Source organism: Hypanus sabinus, chromosome 1 (genome assembly GCF_030144855.1).
Source record: "Hypanus sabinus isolate sHypSab1 chromosome 1, sHypSab1.hap1, whole genome shotgun sequence".
NCBI classification, from domain to species: Eukaryota; Metazoa; Chordata; class Chondrichthyes; order Myliobatiformes; family Dasyatidae; genus Hypanus; species Hypanus sabinus.
This window is the reverse complement of record NC_082706.1, coordinates 108,037,712-108,059,577: the sequence shown is the minus strand read 5'-3', so window position 1 is coordinate 108,059,577 and position 21,866 is coordinate 108,037,712. Positions and strand designations below refer to the sequence as shown.

Below are 21,866 nucleotides of genomic sequence, written 5' to 3'. Positions count from 1 at the left end.
TGTGAACTCATGATTGACTTCTTTTCTCACCAATCCCACCAATTAAATCATTGAGAAAGATTTAAGTCAATGAGGATGAGAGCGGAAGGTGGTGAGGGTTCATTGCCGTCTACTTGGGTGTGAACTCTCCCGGAGGGAAGTGTCTTCGTACAAATGGTCTCTCTCTCTCTCTCTTCCCCCCACCTCTCTCTCTCCCCCTCTCCCTCTTTCTTGATGCTGCCAGAGTCCATGGGCCTTGGACAAGGTTTTATTGATGCAATTTGTGGATTGGATTCTATAGTTCTCTTTATGTGTTTCTGGTTTCTGGATGCCCCGTTTTTGTTGCTGTTTTGTGTGTTTTGATCAGGGCAGACTAGTGCTGCAGCCTGCAGATATAACAGTATACAGTGGTGTTGAATTGAACTGAACTGAGCTGAACAGACCTTTTCTTGGGACTTTTTTGATGTCATTGTGATTTGTATTCTGCATTTTTCACTAATTTTTTTTACGGGATGAGTGATTTTTTTTGCACTTTGGGGGTTTGATGTTTTTCTTTAAATAGGTTCTATGGTTTTCTTTCTTTCATCGCTGTATGTTGGAAGACAAATCTCAGGATTGTATACTGCATACACTTTGATAATAAATGTACTTTGAATCTTTGAATAAAATTCAGAGAAGCCATTCCCAGGCAATGGATACAACATGGACCTCACAATCACAAATACTAAGCATTGTGACTGAATAGCATAATTACAAATGGAAAAACTCAAAACACACAGGGACAATGGATTAGAAAGGTATGTATTAAGATTAAATGAAGAAGGATGGGAGTGTATGCACCTTGTAAGCCTATTGGGTAGTATGTTCTGTTTATCCTGTGTAAATATTATTTCAATTTTGTATACTGTTATAGTACTCCATCTGTTCTGGCTTTGTACATCAAAATTCTGCACTCTTTCCTCTTCCCAAGCGTACCCTCTTAAACCTTCTTTTGAATTGTAGAGAGAAAGTGCAAAGAGCTCAGAGGAAAAGGAATGAAGGTGGATAGTGGAAGCAGTGAGGAATGAGAATCAGAAGTTCATAGAATCACAAATTATGCAGGGAAGCTAGTTAGTGAATCAAGTCTATTTGGGAGCAATCCGAATAATTCCACTTCTTTGCATTCACTTGTGGTTCTGCAAGTTCTTTTCTTTCAGTTGACTATGAGGTAATTGGTTTGGTTTGTTTTTGTCACATGTATCAAGATACATTGAAAACCTATGTTTGCCTGCCATCTGTCAGAATCAGAATCAGGTTTATTATCACCGGCATGTGATGTGAAATTTGTTAACTTAGCAGCAGTAGTTCAATGCAATACATAATCTAGCAGAGAGAGATAAAAATAAATTAAACATAATAAATAAACAAGTAAATCAATTACGTATATTGAATAGATTATTTTTAAAATGTGCAAAAACAGAAATACTGTATATTTAAAAAAATGAGTTAGTGTCCAAAGCTTCAAAGTCCATTTAGGAATCGGATGGCAGAGCGGAAGAAACTGTTCCTGAATTGCTGAGTGTGTGCCTTCAGGCTTCTGTACCTCCTTCCTGATGATAACAGTGAGAAAAGGGCATACCCTGGGTGCTGGAGGTCTTCAATAATGGATGCTGCCTTTCTGAGACACCGCTTCCTAAAGATGTCCTAGATACTTTGTAGGCTAGTGCCCAAGATGGAGCTGAATAGATTTACAAACTTCTGCAGCTTCTTTCAGTTGATTATTCCACATATACAGTAAATACCTCAAGGTAGTATAAAAGGAAAAACTATAAAAGAATGCAGAATAGTGTTATAATTACAGGGAAAGTGCAGTGCAGGTAGATAAATGAAGTGCAATGGCCATGATGCAGTAGATAGAGAGGTTAAGAGTTCATCTTTACCCTAGATGAAGCCTATGTTCAAGAATTTTATAACAGCAGGATAGAAGCTGTTCTTGACCTTGATGAGACATGTTCTCGAGTTTTGGTCTGCCCAATGGACAAGTCAAGTCACTTTTATTGTCATTTTGACCATAACTGCTGGTACAGTACAAAGTAAAAACGAGACGACGTTTTTCAGGACCATGGTGTTACATGACATAGTACAAAAACTAGACTGAACTACACAAAAAAAAACACAGAAAAAAAAAACTACACTACAGACCTACCCAGGACTACATAAAGTGCACAAAACAGTGCAGGCATTACAATAAATAACAAACATGGCAATAGGGCAGTAAGGTGTCAGTCCAGGCTCTGGGTATTGAGGAGTCTGATAACTTGGGGGAAGAAACTGTTTCATAGTCTGGTCGTGAGAGCCCGAATGCTTCGGTGCCTTTTCCCAGATGGCAGCAGGGAGAAGAGTTTCTATGAGAGGTACGTGGGGTCCTTCATAATGCTGTTTGCTTTGTGGATGCAGCATGTAGTGTAAATGTCCGTAATGGCGGGAAGAGAGACCTTGATGATCTTCTCAGCTGACCTCACTATCCGCTGCAAGGTCTTGCTATCCAAGATGGTGCAATTTCTGAACCAGGCAGTGATGCAGTTGTTCAGGATGCTCTCAATACAACCCCTGAAGAATGTGATGAGGATGGGGGGTGGGAGATGGACTTTCCTCAGCCTTCGCAGAAAGTAGAGACGCTGCTGGGCTTTCTTTGCTACGGAGCTGGTGTTGAGGGACCTGGTGACATTCTCCGCCAAGTGAACACCAAGAAATTTGGTGCTCTTAACGATCTCTACCGAGGAGCCGTCAATGTTCAACGGGGAGTGGTCACTCCGTGCCCTCCTGAAGTCAACAACCATCTCTTTTGATTTGTTCACATTCAGAGACAGGTTGTTGGCTCTGCACCAGTCTGTTAGCCCTGCAGCTCCTCTCTGTAAGCTGACTCATCGTTCTTGCTGATGAGACCCACCTTGGTCGTGTCATCGGCAAACTTGATGATGTGGTTCGAACTGTGTGTTGCAGCGCAGTCATGGGTCAGCAGAGTGAACAGTAGTGGACTGAGCACACAGCCCTGGGGGGCCCTGAACTCATTGTGATGGTGTTAGAGATGCTGCTCCCGATCTGGACTGAAGGGGAAGAAGAAAGATTGTTCAGTTCAGCAGAGGTCTGTGATTGTGTTGGTTACTTTCCAGAGGAATCACAAAGTGTAGACAGATTCCAGCCATGAAGGGGAGGCTGCTAGTCATGATAGACTAGGCTGGGTTCACAACTCTGCAATTTTTATACACAGTCTTGGGCAGAGCAGTTCCCATTCCAAGCTGTGATACATTCAGATAGGATACTTTCAGTGGCGCATCTGTAAAAGTTGATGAGGGTCTTAAGGGACAAGCCAAATTTCCTTAGCTTTCTGAGGAAGTAGAGTGCCTGTATGCTTTCTTGGTCATATTAAATGTATGTCTGGAGCAGGATGTTATTGGTGATATTTATACCCAGGAACTTGAAACTCTCAATCATCTCTATCCCAGCACGTGCTCCAACCCAGCTTCCTAAAGTTAATGACCAGCTCTTTTGTTTTGCTGATATTGAGGGAAACCACTTCGACAAGCACCATTTTGGTATATATACCCAGTAGTCACCCATTTCAATTTTACTTTCGATTCCTATTCCAACATGTCAGACCATGGCCTCCTCTACTGCCGTGATGAGGCCACACTCAGGTTGGAGAAGCAACACCTTGTATTCCGTCTGGGTAGCCCTCATCCTGATGGCATGAACGTCGATTTCTCTAACTTTAGGTAATTGCCCCCCTCTCCCTTCACAATTGCCCATTCCTGTTTCCCTCTCTCACCTTATCTCCTTAGCTGCCCGTCACCTCCCTCTGGTGCTGCTCCTCCTTCTCTTTCTTCCGTGGTCTTCTATCCTCTCCCATCAGACTTCCCCTTCTCCAGCCTTTTATCACTTTCACCAATCAACTTCCAGCTCTTTACTTAACCCCTCCCCCTCTCAGTTTCACCTGTCACCTACCGCCTTGTATTACTTCCTCCCACCCTCCTAACCTTCTTACTTTGACTTCTCTTTCTTTCCAGTTCTGGTGAAGGGTCTCGGCCCGAAACATCAACTGTTTACTCTTTTCTACAGATGCTGTCTGGCCTGCTGAAGTCCTCGAGCATTTTGATTGTGTTGAGAGAAAGACTGCTGGCTTGACAATAGGTTCTCTATCTCCTTTCTGTACTGTTTTGCCATTGTCTAAGAACCAACCTGTGGAATTTACAATTGAAGAATCTTCATGTGTACCCCTGGGAGTGCTTTCCAGACCCTAACAATCACTGTATAAATACTTTTTTCACTATGTCTGTTTCTGGTTATTTTGCCAATAACCTTCATTTTATGCCAACAAGCTCTTTATATCTTCCATGATTTTTTTTGGGTGACATCTTGGTCGGAGTCATTTTGCATCATTTTGAAAAGGTATCATAAAAGCATTTAAAAATTAAGACTGGTCATGATGAAGGAAGTGAAACTTATCTTTCAAAAGTTGCAAATCAATGTATCTGTTAATCTCATACTAAAAGTCATACTGAAAGTTTATAATCTCCAGATTTTAATTACAGCAAAAGTGAACTAAACATTTGCTAAGCCTTTCCATTTTTGTTATGGTGTGGCTATTTTTATGACTAAGCACAGCTCTAATGCCATATTCAAGTTTGCTGACAACACCACTCCTGTAGGCCGAATCAAAGGTGGTGACAAATCAGCATATAGGAGTGTTACGAATGTGCCGCAACTCTGAGGGGCCGAAGGGTACAAAGTCGCCCCCTCCTTTTTGAGAATCGCAAGATCGCTATTAATTCAGGTCTGGGACCCAGGAAATGAGAGAGAGACACGCAGAATCCACAAGGTTTGGAATGTGTCCTGGCCTCAGCGAAAACGGAACCATTGATAAAGGCTATTGTCTCTTGGAGACGGAATTGTGTATTGAGTACTGTACTATTCATTGAAGCCCCTCAGGGGATGACCAGAGTGGGCTGGTTGAGGGATTGCATCATCCCAACCTGATTGACATCTGAGACCCCGTGAGTAAGGATAAAAGAGGGTCTGGGGAACAACCCCTTTAGACACACCAGGAGAAACGCTGGAAATCCAGTGACAGCGTTTTATAGTGAACGCTGGTGAGGGCTTGTGTGCGTCCTCCCTTGTCTGGGTGGCGGGCTCACCACGGAAGAACGGCTTAGCTAAAGGAGAGGCCACAAGTGAACGGCCACACCAACGAGACTCCGATGGATCGAAATCATAAAAGGAAAGCCGGCAAGTTTTTCTCCCAAAACTCTCTCTCTCTCTCTCCAACCATTGCAAACCCAGCGGTCCCCAAAGGCTGCAGCCTGCATAAACTGAGTGAACTTTATATTTCCATCAGACAATACAATATCCCCTAGACAACGATAGAGCTTATTTCTTATTGATTATTATTATACCCGCACTTTTAGATTTAGTATTGATGATGTATATTATCTGTATATTTGCATTGATGTTATTTTTGTGTATTTTTACTAATAAATACTGTTAAAAATACTATCATCAGACTTCAACGGACCTCTCTATCTTTGCTGGTAAGTGACCCAGTTACAGGGTTCGTAACAGGAGGGAGATTGAAAATCTGGCTGAGTGGTGCCACAACCCCTTACTCAATCTCAGCGAGACCAAAGAGCTGATTGTTGACTTCAGGAGGAGGAAACCAGAGATTCATGACCCAGTCCTCATCGGAGGATTAGAAGTGCAGCTTTAAATTCCACAATGTTATAATTTCAGAGGACCTGTCCTGGGCTCAGCACTAAAGTGCAATAATGAAGAAAGCACTGCAACACCTCTACTTCCTAAGGAGTTGCAAAGATTCAGCATGAGACCTAAAACTTTGACAAACTTCTATAGATGTGCGGTGGAGAGTATATCAGAATCAGGTTTATTATCACTGGCATATGTCTTGAAATTTGTTAGCAGCAGCAGTACAATTAAATAGATGATAACATAGAAAAAAATACAGTACTAAGTGAAATTGATTTACATTTTTTCATTCTATATTATCATTGAACTGCTGCTGCTAAATTTCACAACACATGATTCTGATTCTGACTATATATTGACTGGTTGCATCAGAGTCTGGTATGGAAGCAGCAATGCCCTTGTACAGAAAATCCTACACAAAGTAGTGTATACATCCTAGTCTAACATGGGTAAAACCCTCCCCACCATTGAGTACATCTACACAAAGAGATATCATTGGAAAGAAGCATCCATTATCAGGGACTCCTACCATCCAGCCCAAGCTCTCTTCTCTCTTCTCACAGAATCATTGATTGTGTTTATTGAGTATGCCCACAAGAGCATGAATCTCAGGGTTTTAAATGGTGACATATATGTACTTTGATAATAAATTTACTTTGAGCTTTGATTTTTTTTTAAATATCTTGGCATCTGGTATTTACAGGTCGACCACAAGCTATCTGTAGAATCCCAGGTTGGAGACCTTAGTGGAGAAGGATTTGGAATTGGACTTGCTCCCACATCAGCTAAAGCTAAAAAATTAAAAAATAAAAAGAACAAAGAAATAACTGGGTGAGTGGCTTTAAGTTTATTTTTACCTTAGTTTAAGTTTACCTTAGTTTAATGTCATACAACCTGATACATCAAAATTTTTGATTGATTTTTATTTGACAACACAGATTTCCTCTTGTGTTGGCCATCTATCATGGAAACAGACATTCAGAAGTAGGACCTTTGGCCTTAGCCCACTCTTTTAAAGAGCCACCAAATTTGTTTCAAATCATTCACTCTTGTGAATGAACTAGAGCAAAAGTCTTTGTGAAGCCCACAGAATTAACATCTTTACATACTCTTCTTCAGTCATCTCTTTGAAAATGTTATAAGGTTTATCAAGCATGACCTCCACTTTAGAACCCTGAGTTAGCAAGTTGTTTTCAATGTCTTCAATAACTGTTGTTTAGTTAACTGGTATATAATTCTCTGTTTTGCAATGTTTACCTTAGTTTAAAAGTGAGTTTATCTGATGCACTGGTCCATGAAGTGCTTGAACTTTAGAATATCATGGAGTTCCTGCAGTGTTTCAGCTACTTCCCTTAATATCCTGTAATGAAATGCAGGTTTGAAGATGAGTCTCTTTGATGTTATTTTTGTTTTCTTCATTCCTTTACAAAATTTTGGTGAGCCCCTTTTCCTAATGCTCTGACCTAGAGGATAGTCACTGGCAAAGAAACTGTACTCAATTGTGGACTCCATTGACTGTTAACCATCTGGCAATCCCCATAATGTATAATTCACCTTAGTTGATCACAATTCCCAGCATTCAGGTAGTTCTGGCATTCAGCAATAATAATAGCATTAACCATCCTGGCAGCCAGTCACATTGTAATGTTTTTACACACAGAAAAGCCTAGAAGAACTATAATTTATAACTAATATTTTATACAGAACAGAAAACAAAGATTAATACAAATACTTGAAAGGTTAGAAACTGGAATTCCATAAATGAATTTTTGAAGAAAGATTCAATAACAGAATTTTCAATTAATTATAGCTTAATTGACAATCTGCATATACAATATTAGATTTTAGGACAAAAGAAGTGGTTAAGCAACAATTATGGCTTAGTATCTCGTGGCAACTAACTTGCATCTTATAGAAATATAGAAAACCTACAGCACAATACAGGCCCTTTGGCCCACAAAGTTATGCCAAATATGAAAATACTAGGCTTGCATATAGCCCTCTATTTTACTAAGCTCCATGTACCTATCTAAAAGTCTCTTAAAAGACCCTATCATATCCACACCACCACTGTTGCTGGCAGCCCATTCCATGCACTCACCATTCTGTGAGCAAAAAACTTACCCCTGACATCTCCTCTGTACCTACTCCCCAGCACCTTAAACCTGTGTCCTCTTGGGGCAACCATTTCAGCCCTGGGGAAAAAGCCTCTGATGGTCCACACGATCAAGGACTCTCATCTTATACATCTCAACAACACACACAAAATGCTGGTAGAACACAGCAGGCTAGGCAGCTATGTGCGTTGTTGTTTGAATTTCCAGCATCTACAGATTTCCTCGTGTTTGATCTTATACATCTCTATCAGGTCACCTCTCATCCTCCGTCGCTCCAAGGAGAAAAGGCTGAGTTCACTCAACCTATTCTCATAAGGCGTGCTCCCCAATCCAGGCAAAATCCCTGTAAATCTCCTCTGCACCCTTTCTATGGTTTCCACATCCTTCCTGTAGTGAGGTGACCAGAACTGAGCACAGTACTCCAATGTACTCTTATGTGGCTTACACAAGTAGAGATTTTAAACGTCTGAAGTTCATGTCAATTTACTGATTGTATAAAGATCATGCTGCAGAATCCTGTAGAATCACACCATCTATAGAGTTGTATAGAATCACAGAAAATTCTAGATTTTTTGTTTCAACAGTTCACACTCCAAGAGCTGTTATAAATGCAATGCCAACAGACACAGTTTTGCCAGTGATACAACAGCTCAACCAAGGCTATAATATTACTCCCCTTAGGTTCTCTTCCTCTACTAAATTACTAATGTAATTATTTTACAAGTTTTGGCAGTACCTTATTTGCACTGGCAGCTTTTATGGGATAAATAAAGTTTCTAAAGTTTCTTTTTTTCTGCGTTATGGAATTTTTATGTGTTGACTTTGATAAATGTGCAAGTTTTGTTTGTGCTCCTTTTGTTACTCTCTGTAGCTCTCCCATTTGCCAGATTCTATGCTTCTTTTGTGCTCTTTTATACTATATATTTAGTGACTTTCCTGGTAACCAGGAAGTCTCCTCTACATCTTCGTTAAAGCCTTAATGTCCTTCCTAGCATTTAGAGGCAAGAGCTGAACATAACACTCTGCTAAGTCAAATCAGGGATTACGATTGATTAATTGAACTTCTGCGCACTTTGTATCTCTGTTTATAAACTCAAGGATATTGGTTGTCTTTTTAATATCTTAGTCCACCTGCCAATAATTATTAGTGTAAATATTTTTGCATTGCTAAATATTGCACCATCTAGATTGTTTCCATTCTTCATCCATCTTTTCTTGTTATGTGTCATTTCACAGCAAATTTTATATCATTTCAACAATTCACTAGTCTGCCCATTTCAGTTCCACTCCATTATGTCACATGCATTTCTGAATTTTCCACCGTCTGTGCACTTTGAAATTATTTCCTTAGTGCACAGCTTGTCATTCATATACTTAAAAAGAACAATGATCCTAATACCATGCCTTAAGGCACTCTGTTGTATATTCTCTTCACCAGTTCCCCCTTCTGTGTTTAATTTAGCTCTACCAAGAAGGAACGTGCTCCCGTCACAGGAAAAGATCCTGAAATGATAGCCCAAGCAAAAGAACCTGTTCCTGATGTTCCTGCAAAACCTATAGCACAGAGAGAGCAAGAGGTAGCTAGTGCTGAGTCTGCACTATCAGAATCAATTGACAAAGTGGAAAAGATCGAACCTAGGTAAATACAATTTAAGGAAAATTTGTGTGCAAGACTCTTAGAAATTCCTGCTCTATTTATTACTGATATTAAAACAGCATTGTGTGTCACCCGCTTTCATTTAAAAGTCCTATTAAAAAATCAAGGTTTTTGAGTGCAGCATCATTGAATTTCCCAGTCTAAGGCAAACCTCAGTTTTAGTGTTCCAGTACTTAGCCTCACAACTGAAATTACAGGACCCAGCCTTTGAAGAAATGCACTCAAAACACTACAGAATGCTGCTGTTTGAACATGGATTCTGCAGTGATGGGGGGTCATAGATCCTAGTGAGCATTTCCTTGGTGAAACCTGGCCAGTCTCGATGTTGTTTTGCAGAGAAGTCTAGTTATGTAAGATCTGAATGAGTTACAAATCCTTCTTGGCTCCCCTCATATGGCCCTCAAGACTGCCTGTTATGTCTTTGAAACTTAACAATAATCTCCACGCCACTGCACACTAGGGAAGAAACAACACAACTAAAGTCAACAATGATGCTACTAAATATAATAGTATCACTTGCCTATTATAGATCTGTAAAGTTTTGCACAAATGATGAAAGGGCAGTCAGGAGGGTTTGAAGGTAACTTAAGAAGCATCCTTCACTCATAGCCATATGTGATATAAGCCCAGTGTAGAGTTCATAACCCAAACTATACTGAATTGTTGGAGGTGATGATTTCTTTGGCATCTTTGGATTAAGAGATGAGCAAAATGAGCCAATGTGCAGCAAGTAATCAGGATCCTTGATTTCTGAATTAGCTGTTATGTGCCTGCTGATGAATAACCCATGGATTTGTACCTGAGCAAAGACAGCATTTCGTGAAGACAAGAGATATAAAATTGAGCAAAACCAAGGAAAAATAATACTTAGGATAAAGTCTGATTTCTGTTTCTCACTTCCATGGCTTAGCACTCCTCCACAGAAGTCGGTGATGTTTGAAATGTTCAAAGCAGAGAAAGGACGTGAGATTAATCGAATTCTTATTGAGAATAAAAGTATTCTCATTGAAAAGAGGAAGAACATGAGAGAGCTGACTGAGCGAATCAACAACACCAAGGAAGAGATTGACATCACTAAGCGGTCACTCAACATCAAGAAACGGGAGCAACAAGATGAAGGTAATGTCATACGGAAAGCATATGGATTCTAAGAAGCACATACTCAAAAACTGCAAGTTTAATTCCATGGTACATATAGAGTTAACTGCTGTGAAAGACAATAGTATTCCCCTTCTCATCACTGACCTGCTAGATCTGCTGAAAAATGCAATTTTTTTGATTCTGCTTGCAAATCTCATGGACTTAACATTTTTCAAAATGGTTCAGTCACTTACTGTACTGTACACCAAGGAATCAAGCTGTTATTTTTAGCATACCAATTAAAATCAACTAGCTCTAGGCCAGAAATGGAGAGAATAGAACTAAATATCCTTAACTGTAATGAAATGACATGCACACTGAATAGATGTGGATGAACTTACAGTTTGGCTGGTTCTGTCTTTACTTTCTATTTTTCTGCTTCTTTCCACTGTCTGTAACAGTGATTCATAGATCAATAATGTTTGTCAATGTTTGGTCACTATTACAAAGTTAGCTTTTTAGAATCTAAATAATTGATGTTAGGTCATCATTAACATGTGAGAAATCAAAGGGACAAACCTCAAGTATATAATAATATCATATGTAATTTATTATCAGGATTATAATGAATTTATTTCCTATAGTTCTTGTGATAATATTCTGCAGTGGGCACAGTAGATTTAAAATCTTGAAATGTCCTTGATTTACGATGTTTTCATGCTAGGTGAATACATGAATGAACATGATGAGCCTATAGTTGATGAAGATGAGTTCAACCTGATCATTCAGTTAAAGGATCTGAAACAGCAGTACCGACAGGATTTTGACGTATTGCAAGACCTGCGAGTAGAGGTGCAGTACTGCCAGAAGCTGGTGGATCAATGCAGGCTGCGGCTGCTGACTGGTACGTAAAGGTGATGCTCTAATGTGTATCATGATTCAATAGTTGCAAGTACAATGACCAGGAAGACAAAACCAGTCATCGTTTAGCAAAGATGAATGATACCGTTGGCATTACTGTATTGTTAAAGTGTCTGTCCTTTCTGTGAAATGTCATATTTCATTGACTCATATGGATTTTAAAGAAAATTGAAAAAAGTGCACAAGTTTGTCATCATGCCTGCCTCAATCGGATGTGCTAATTATTGTTCCCAGTACTGTACTGTTTGTGAGATCTTACTTTAAACAGAAGCTAAAAACTCACCCATTGGGTGTGAGATGTTTCTGAAAGAGACAATAAAGCATAATGTAAACATGACTGTTATGAATCAATATAAACTAAAAAAAATTGTGTGAATATCTTGGGTTTTGTAGGAAAACTTTTTTCTCTCTTGTCCCTTAAAAACATTTAGTCATTACAGGTTACACTGATGCCACATAGGCATCATCTATGTCCCTTTCTTTATTTTGTTTAATTCAGTGTTTTGCTTAACCTTTATAAGAGGAACACTGTGATGGTGTGTGGAAACTTAACCCTACATCCTGATAGATCCTATAAAGAATGCCATATTATAATAAAGTCACACAGCACTTGATCTGATCTCCTGTCAAACTGGAACAATTATCTTTAGGGAAAACATACTAAAAAATGCATTTGATGCATCATTGATGGTGTTACCACTTGTTATTCCTCAGTTAATATAAGATATCTCCCAACATTATCAATAATGTAATCCAACCATTGCATCATCATTGTGACCATAAATTCAGAATCTTGACCTGCCAATTAATGTTATATATAATAAATATCTATATGATCCTCAGAGTCTGAGAAGAACGTGCACTCTTGACAAAATTCACCAGTGCTTCAAATACAAAATAGAAGTAAAAAGAGTCAAGCTATAATTCCAATACATTAGATACATCCTGAATACGGGCTGATTAGTGAGAGCAAGGAAAGCTTTAAAAATATACATTACACAAAGGAACGGCACAGAGCCACTGAATTGATGTTTCCATCGGACATCATACATCATACATCCAGAGAAATCAATGAGTGAACCTCTGTCCCTGTACTCATTAATCTCAGGAAAGCAAAGCTTCACAAACAGGCTTATAGCAGTGTGGCTGCCAAATTCCACAGTATTGGCAAGTATCTTCCATTTGGACCAGTATCAGACAGAAAAGGCAGATTTAACAAAACATTACTAATTACAAACCTATGACAACCATTGACTTTCTAGCAGAACTGAATACTCATAAGAACCTCAGTGATTATACATTATACACACCAGCCATCCCCAGCATAGTTTGACAACACACGAGTAAACCTAACAGTGAACAACAGAAATGCTTTCAGTTCATAAAGAAGAACATGCTATTTCTCACTCTGATTTTTTCCTGCTTGTTCTTGAGTAAATATTGACAAAATAATGTGGATTATCCATTTTTAGAGGACATTAAGAATTACCATGTGACTGGAACTACTTGTACCCTTGATTAAGTAAAGCCATATTACGTCTTAGCTTTAAAGGACATCCACAACTAGTTAGTTTTTGTTCTGGTAATCTGTTCTGGTAATCGGAGTAAATTGTGCCTTCTAAACTGTATATTAAAGATCATAAATACTTCATTACCAAGTACTATTTCACTTCCTCCAACCAACCACTTGTATCCTAATTCTTCAAAATACCCTATTCTCTCTGGTTCTTCTCTCATCTCGTATGTCACACAGAATTTATGTAATTCTCTGAGTGTGGTCTGATTCTGTACTGTAATCTTCACCATAACCTCAGTACTCTATACTCCCATATCTTCCCTCAATCTAGAGATGAAAATGTCAGTTGAGTCAGCAGCATCCATATCTTGTGAAGAGAAAGATTTGGTTAATTTGCCATTTGTTCATGCAGATTGTGATCGCTACTGAAGCCCAAGAAGCCCAACTATTTATGCATGAAGGAATATTTTCTGGCTGCAGAAAAAGGGCATGGATCTAAATTGTTTCCAGAGCTTTCTTGCAAGTGTGCACAGATTCCATTGAGTATTTGCAGTGATATCAAGGGAAATCCCTTGATGTCCCTTATTCAAGGCTTAACTAACCATATGAGCCTCACAAAGAGGAGGGGGTGGGCTTAAACAAAAATGCAGTTCTTAACTGAAGGCCTGCTATAGGATAAAAGGTCCTGGCATTATCTGGACCACTGTTGGGGAATTGAAGTAACCCATTTTCCTCCATGTACATGTCTCTTTCAACATTGATGACCTCATCTCATCCCTATCATTGCCAATGATCTTAAACCAATCCATTCTGTTTGCCTTCTACATAGAGAAAAACGGATTACTTCAATTCCCCTAATCTTCTACCCAAACCTTCCTCCTCCCCCACAATGGTCATCTCTCTCCCTAATTTCCATATAATTCCCTCGCTAACATTCAACAATGCATTTTCAAATACCACAATCCGCTCTACAAGTACATTCCACAGCAACTTTCTCCTTCCTCCCCATACATTCTTCTTGTGATATCCATCGTCCATAATCTTAGTTGGCCATAAAGAAAAAACTTTATGCATATTTCCTCATATAGGTCTGTTCTACTACACAAAATGCCTTGGATCTTTTGTTCTGTGGAAAAAGTGTTGTCCTTTATTATGCCAGACCAAGGATTGTCCTGGGATAAATTTAACTATAGGCTATTTTTTGAACTGTACTGGTCAAGTCACATAGTTCAACAGATTCAAAATTTAGCACAAAAGAGCTGGTGCACAAGGAATCTGCAACCCTCCACCCACCTCCAACAAGTTAACAAAGATCAGACACTGGCAACATTTAATTATGATTTATTTTATAATTATTTTTCATACAGAGTTTGACATTTGGTACAACGAATCCTTTCTGATTTCCAGTGATGCTCAACTCGTACCACAAATAGATAACATTCGGCCAGGGTTGGTCCCCTATCCCAGAATGATATCTTTGGTAAGTTTTACAAGTCTTCCTTGCAATAGAAATAGATTGTATGCTTTCTCCTGGTATTGTTACAATATGAGCAGAGCCCAGCATGGAACAGCCATTCAACCCAGTGTTAAAGCTCACATTTTGCTCACAACACATATGATTCAGCATTAGGCAACAGTATTCTCTTACTTACCCCTAAATTCTTGCATTATCTATCCAAACTAATTTCATATTCCCATTCAGTCCAACACCCATTCAATCTAACATCAACAAGGTGTTAGAATCCATTATTAAAGATGAAGTTTCAAGGTACTTGGAGGCACATGATAAAATAGGCAGTCAGCAACGGTTCTTAAAGGGGAAATCTTGCCTGACAAATCTATTGCTAGTCTTCGAGGAAGGAACAACAGGATAAACAAAGAAAGGTCAATTATGTGGTTTATATGGATTTTTAGAAGATCTTTAACAAGGTGTTGCATATGCAGCTGCTAAACAAGATAGGAGCCCATGGTATTACAGGAAAGACACCAGTATGGATAGAATATTGGCTGACTGGCTGAAGGCAAACAGTGGGAATAAAGGGTGCCTTTTCTGGTTGGCTGCTGGTGACTACAGCAGAGGTATTCTGCAGGGGCCGTGCTTGGGTCCACTAATTTTCAAGTTATGTGTTAGGGTTAAATGGATAACAGAACTGATGGCTTTGAGGCTAAGACCGGAGACACTACAAAGATAGGTGGAGGGGCAGGTAGTGTTGATGAAGCAAGGAATCTGCAAAAGGACTTGGATTGATTAGAATAGGCAAAGAAAAGGCAATGGGATACAGTGTAGGGAGATGCATGGTTACACATTTTGGTAGAAGAAATAAAAACATAGACCGTTCTCTAAATAGGGTGTCAATTCAGAAATTGGAGAGTCCAGTACAAAGGGAGTCCAAGTGCAGGATTCCCTAAAGGTTAATTTGCAGGTTGAGGTGGCAGTAAGAAAGCCAAGAGCAATGTTAGCATTCATTTTGAGAAGATGAGAATCTATAAGCATGGATATAATGCTGAGGCTTTATTATGGTCAGATCACATTTAGACTATTAAAATCCACAAACCTGCCTATCCAGGTAGACCTATTGTCTCAGCTTGCTCCTGCCCCACAGAACTCATTTCTGCATACCTTGACACTGTCTTATCCCCCCTTGTTCAATCTCTTCCCACCTATGTTCGTGACACTTCTCATGCTTTGAATTTTTTCAATGATTTTAAGTTCCCTGGCCCCCACCATCTTATTTTCACCATGGATGTCCAGTCCCGATATACCTCCATCCCCCGAGATGGTCTTGAAGCTCTTCGGGTTTTTTTTGGATTCCAGACCTAACCAATTCCCCTCTACCACCACTCCCCTCCATCTAGTAGAATTAGTTCTTACTCTCAATAGTTTCTCCTTTGGCTCCTCCCACTTCCTCCAAACCAAGGGTGTAGCCATGGGCACCCATATGGGTCACAGTTATGCCTGCCTTTTTGTTGGCTTTGTGGAACAGTCCATGTTCCAAGGCTATACTGATATCCATCCCTCTCTTTTCCTTCGCTACATCGACGACTGCATTGGTGCTGCCTCTTGCATGCGTGCTGAGCTCATTGATTTCATTAACTTTGCCTCCAACTTTCACCCTGCCCTCAAATTTGCCTGGTCCATTTCTGACACCTCCCTCCCCTTTCTTGATTTTTCTGTCTCCATCTCTGGAAATGGCCTATCTACTGATATCTACTATAAGCCTAGACTCTCACAGCTCCTATTCCTCTTCCCACCCTGTCTCTTACAAAAAGGCTATCCCCTTCTCACAATTCCTCCGTCTCCACCACATCTGCTCTCAGGATGAGGCTTTTCATTCCAGGACGAAGGAGATGTCTTCCTTTTTTAAACAAAGGGGCTTCCCTTCGTCCACCATCAACTCTGCTCTCAAACGCATCTCTCCCATTTCCCGCACATCTGCCCTCACCCCATCCACCCACCACCCCACTCGGGATAGGGTTCCCCTTGTCCTTACCTACCACCCCACCAGCCTCCAGGTCCAACATATAATTCTCCGTAACTTCCGCCACCTCCAACGGGATCCCTCTACCAAACACATTTTTCCCTCCCCCCTTTCTGATTTTCGCAGGGATTGCTCCCTACGTGACCCCCTTGTCCACTCATCCCTCCCATCCCTTCCCACCGATCTCCCTCCTGGCACTTATCCTTGTAAACGGAACAAGTGCTATACCTGTCCTTACACTTCCTCCCTTACCACCATTCAGGGCCCCAGACAGTCCTTCCAGGTGAGGCGACACTTGACCTGTGAGTCGGCTGGTGTGGTATACTGCATCCGGTGCTCCTGGTGTGGCCTTTTATATATTGGTGAGACCCAACACAGACTGGGAGACCGTATCGCGGAACACCTACGCTTGGTCCGCCAGAGAAAGCAGGATCTCCCAGTGGCCACAAATTTTAATTCCACATCCCATTCCCATTCTGATTTGTCTATCCATGGCCTCCTCTATTGTCAAAATGAATCCAAACTCAGGTTGGAGGTACAACAGCTTATATATCGGCTGGGTAGCCTCCAACCTGATGGCATGCACATTGATTTCTCTAACTTCCGTTAATGCCCCTCCTCCACTTCTTACCCCATCCTTGGCATATTTAGTTGTTTGCCTGTTCTCCATCTCCCTCTGGTGCTCCTCCCCTTTCTTTCTCCTGAGACCTCCCGTCCCATGATCCTTTCCCTTCTCCAGTTCTGTATCACTTTCGTCAATCACCTTTTCAGCTCTTAGCTTCATCCCACCCCCTCCGGTCTTCCCCTATCATTTCGCATTTCCCCCTCCCCCCACTACTTTCAAATCTCTAACTATCTTTCCTTTCGGTTAGTCCTGACAAAGGGTCTCGGCCCGAAACGTCGACAGCGCTTCTCCCTACCGAAGCTGCCTGGCCTGCTGTGTTTTACCAGCATTTTGTGTGTGTTGTTGTTTGAATTTCCAGCATCTGCAGATTTCCTCGTGTAGACTATTATGAGCAGTTTTGGGCTCATATCAGCATTGGAGAGGGTCCAGAAAACATTTACAAAAATTATCTCAGGAATGAAAGGGTTAATGTATGAGGAGTAGTTCATGTCTCTAGTCCTATACTCATTAGAAGGAGGGGCAGATCTCATTGAAACCTACCAAATATTGAAAGTCCTTGATAGAATGGACGTGCAGAGAATGTTTCTAATAATGGGAGAGGTCACAGCCTCAGAGTAGAAGAACATCCTTTTAGAACAGAGGGGGAATTTCATTAGCCAGAGAGTGGTAAATCTGTGGAATTCATTACCACAGCCAGCTGTGGAGTCCCAGTCATTGAGTAAATTTAATGCGGAGATTGATCAGTTTTGAATTAGTAAGGGTGTCAAAGATTAAAGGGAGAAGGCAAGAAAATTTGAGTTTTAAGAGAAAATAAATTAGCTATGATCATGTGGCAGAGAAGACTTGATGGGCCAAACTGGCTAATTCTGCTTCTATGTCCTTATGGTCTAACATTTGTTAATGTCCCACATTGTCTAATCCCACCCTTCTGTTTTTTTTACTCCTTGTCCTTTAATAAAACATGTACACTCTAATGTTACTTTTGCTTTTTTCTCATATACAGTGGATTCCAGTTAAATGGGCTATTGGTTAATCGGGACAGCTGACTAATTACCCTTAAATAACAAAAACAAATTGAGAAAATAGCCAAGATTACCATTGTTTATTTGGGACACTGCACCCCTTAATTGGGATAGGAATTGCTGCCAAACAGTTTCTATCTAGCGCCAGGCACGTGCGTTTTTGTAAGACACTACACCATGCATAGAGCAGACAGTTTTTAAATAGCATTAATTGCATATGTTATTTTTCAAAAAGCAGTTATTTTTGTCATGGATGTGTTACGTACTCGTGACATGACAGTGGTGCCCTTGTCACGTGACTGGGGTTGAAGCTATACTGGACTTGAGGTAATGGTCTTGCGATGGTGGGGTGATGTCATTTTCCCGCCAGTAGAGATCATGTGACAGGTTTTTTTTACAGGTTATAAAAGGAAGACCCCACCCTGTGAGGAGGGGCAGTTCGTGGCTGGATTTGCCATGTTGACTTCATGCCACTGCGTGATTTAATGTGATGACGCAGTTTAGTTGAAGGATGAAGTTTTTATCTAATGCCTAAAGTTTAAAAGGTCATTGCCAGCAGTTTCTTTACAATACTGCTAGTTGAGGATCAGTGGAGAGTGAAGATTGGAGTTCGGGAGTTAAAGATCGAGGAGAATCGATTTTCGACGGTGAAACAGGTTCAACCTTGTTTAATCCTTATTCGGAAGGAATTCGTTGACTGTTCTCGTGTTAATCTCTGCAGGATAGCAGAAGATTGAGGACAGTGTGATAAAAGAAAGGTCAGTGCCTTTAAGCTGTTTCGTTTTCGTAAAGTCTTCGTGGGAAAAGTTCGACGTCGGGGATCGAAGCAAAACGACGTGAAAGAGAATTTAAATCATCTTAAAAAGTCTCTCCCTTAAATGGACCGTGAGCATTTTGAACTTGTGGCAATACTACTTAAAAGAACTGGTTTTGCAACATCGCTTTAAGAACTGTTTGAGCTGCATCGCTTTAAGAACTGTTCAAGCTGCCGCACAGCAGCTGATTTCCGGTTACGTTAGTGTTTGTTTCTTTAGGGGGGGTTTGTTTTCAGTGTTCAATAAAAGTGTTGTTTGTTAAAAAAAAACACTTGCCAAACTCATATATTTATTGTTGCCTGAATACGTAACAGATGGTTTTCAAGAAATAAACAGTAAGACAATTCAGAACTGTTTTGCTCACTTATGGTTTCAAGTTTTCAGGCTTGGAGATACTAAAATCGGCTGGGGGTGAAAATGAAGCAATTTCATCACTTCAACAAGTTAGGAACTATGAAGAATTTGAAGATATTGACAATCATCTTGAGTGTTACAATGAAAAATAAAGATTTGTTGGATACAATTGTCAAAAGAATTGTATGAAGGCGGTCCATTATCTGTTCTAGGTGTCAGTGCTGATTTTGTTAATTTACTCAATCAAAAGAACAGCGCAGTGTACACTAGATGAATGCCTCTACCAATAAGTATTAGGAACAAATACACAGTCTTATAGTACTGTAGTAGTATTGGTAGTGTTCTAATCAAGTCAAGTCAATTTGTTCCGTATTTTATTTAAATACTTATTTTGTAACTGAGTTAAACAATAGTTTCTTTTTTTTAATATCTTTTTCACTATTTTCATGTAACATCAGCTGATTGGGGCAGCCGCTTAATTGGGGATAAATGTACTGGATCTGATGTGTCCCAATTAACCGGAATCCACTGTATTTCACTACTCTACCTGATCTAACCCCATTCCTATTCACGTACATTTCTTTCAATATCATGCCTGGTCTTAATCCTCAGATTCTTTCCTCAGGATCTATGATTCCACCTATTGTAAATACACCCCTTCCATATACTGTGCAATTTAAATCTTGCCCATTTCCTCTATCTTTTTCAATGCCAGCTAATCTAACCTACTTCCTCCCTATTCCCTTTAATATTTTATTCTACCTAATCCTGCTATTGCTTGGTCTCCATACACTTGAAAGGTCCATCCCGATGAAAAAAATGACTATTGTAGATATTGTGAGTCATTTTCCTCATAGATCCAGGTTCTGGACAATGTTTCTTGCAACATTTACAAGTTATCATTCTAGTTGAAAATCAAGCCTTAAGATCCTGTTTTAGTAAGTAACTAGCAAACAGGTGTCAATACCTAAACTGTGGCACATAAATCAGGGTAAGATATGTGAAAGAAGCAGTCATTTCTGGTTGTTTCCAGCTGTTCTTCGTCCTTGGAGATTAATAACACAGATGAGTTGTTTGCCACAGGGAAACCTAGAGCTGTTCTGTAACCTATCTGGAAAAGTAGAGAAAAAGGAGGTTATGATTTTCTGAGTTTGCATGTAGAATTATATGCATATTTCACCAGAGCAGCAAATGGTGATTTGCTTCCCTGGTTCATGGTTTGAACATTTGGCACACTCAACCATGAAAAGCACAACTGAAGAATTGAGTATTGTCACCTATGAGGTAAGAAATAGCATAAAAGCACAACATGGAAATCAGAACAGACATTACAACATGACGAAAGAAATTTAAGGGATAAACTATGTAATAATTTCCTGAATGCTATCCTTGCTTGGGAAGTTCAGATTTTAACATGAGTAAGATTTTGGAGTAGCAATTAATTAGTTCTCAAACAAGGAATCGCCTTTTACAACAGGGAATCCTACACAGTTCAGTTAGGTTCCATTTAAGTAGAGGAATAATGATGTTGGCATGCTGCATAGATTGAAGAAGAGTTTAAAAAATTATGTAGGGAGTGATTGCAGTAGCCACTGAAACCCCATTCTATTTGAATCAAGCCTTAAATACCGTAAGACCATAAGACATTAGAACAGAATTAGGCCAATTGGTCTATCAAATCTGTTCCACCGTTCCATCATGGCAGATTTATTATTCCCATTATCCTTCCTTCTCTCCATAACCTTGACAAATCGAGAATATATCAACCTCCGCTTTAAAAGTACCCCATGGCAATAATTTTCCAGAGTTTCATACCCTCTGGATAAAATTCCTCCTCATCTCCATTCTAAGTGGATGTCCCTCTATTCTGAGGCTGTGCCCTCTAGTCCTAGACTTCCCCACTGTAGGAAACAACCACTCTATCTAAACCTTTCAGTATTTGATGGGTTTCAATGAGATTCCCCCCCCCATTCTTCTAAATTCCAGTGAGTACAGGCCCAAAGCCATCAAATGCTCCTCATACATTAGCCCTTTCATTACCCGAATCATTCTTGTGAAGCTCCTCTGGACTATCTCTAATGCCAGCATACCTTTTTAGATGAGGATGCAGTATGACCAATGTCTTATAAAGCCAGTTAAAGCCAATTGCTTAATAAATCCAATTTTGAAGTTGGAAGAAAAATAAAGGAAAATGTTAAATGGCAAAAGGGAAACGTTTAATAAATACTGTGCTTGGTGTTGCTGCAGGAAACGTGAAAAAAATTATCTCATTCTTTAGCAGACTAAATCAACTTCAAGAGAGGAGAATATTGGTGCATATCATCTATTTAAATATCTTGTGACTTCATCATTTAGGAAGAAGATGATAAAGAGAAATTCCAACGCAACCAACATGAAATCCTGATGTTGAATCCAGAGTCGGTGTCATTTTACAAAGCACGAATGAAGCTGGAACAACGGGTAGGTGAAGGTGTGGATAGTGCTTGGTAAGAGATTCAGACTGAGGCTACGTCCACACTACACCGGATAAATCTGTAATCGAAGCTTTTTCTCTTCGTTTTT

General features: G+C 39.9%; 1 protein-coding gene across 4 annotated transcripts in view; it reads left to right on the top strand.

Annotated features, from left to right (window-relative positions):
- The window catches only part of kif9 (kinesin family member 9), a 92,232-nt gene that overhangs the window by 62,494 nt on the left and 7,872 nt on the right, over window positions 1–21,866 (top strand). For 3 of the 4 annotated variants that reach the window (XM_059974001.1, XM_059973985.1, XM_059973992.1), the window contains 6 exons: window positions 6,422–6,549; window positions 9,298–9,474; window positions 10,403–10,611; window positions 11,297–11,476; window positions 14,377–14,489; window positions 21,660–21,764. In XM_059974001.1, the coding sequence (XP_059829984.1) occupies window positions 6,422–6,549; window positions 9,298–9,474; window positions 10,403–10,611; window positions 11,297–11,476; window positions 14,377–14,489; window positions 21,660–21,764 (912 nt within the window). Of the gene's footprint in view, window positions 1–6,421; window positions 6,550–9,297; window positions 9,475–10,402; window positions 10,612–11,296; window positions 11,477–14,376; window positions 14,490–18,856; window positions 18,991–21,659; window positions 21,765–21,866 lie in introns of those variants that run through there. The other variant, XM_059974004.1, reaches the window with a different exon arrangement.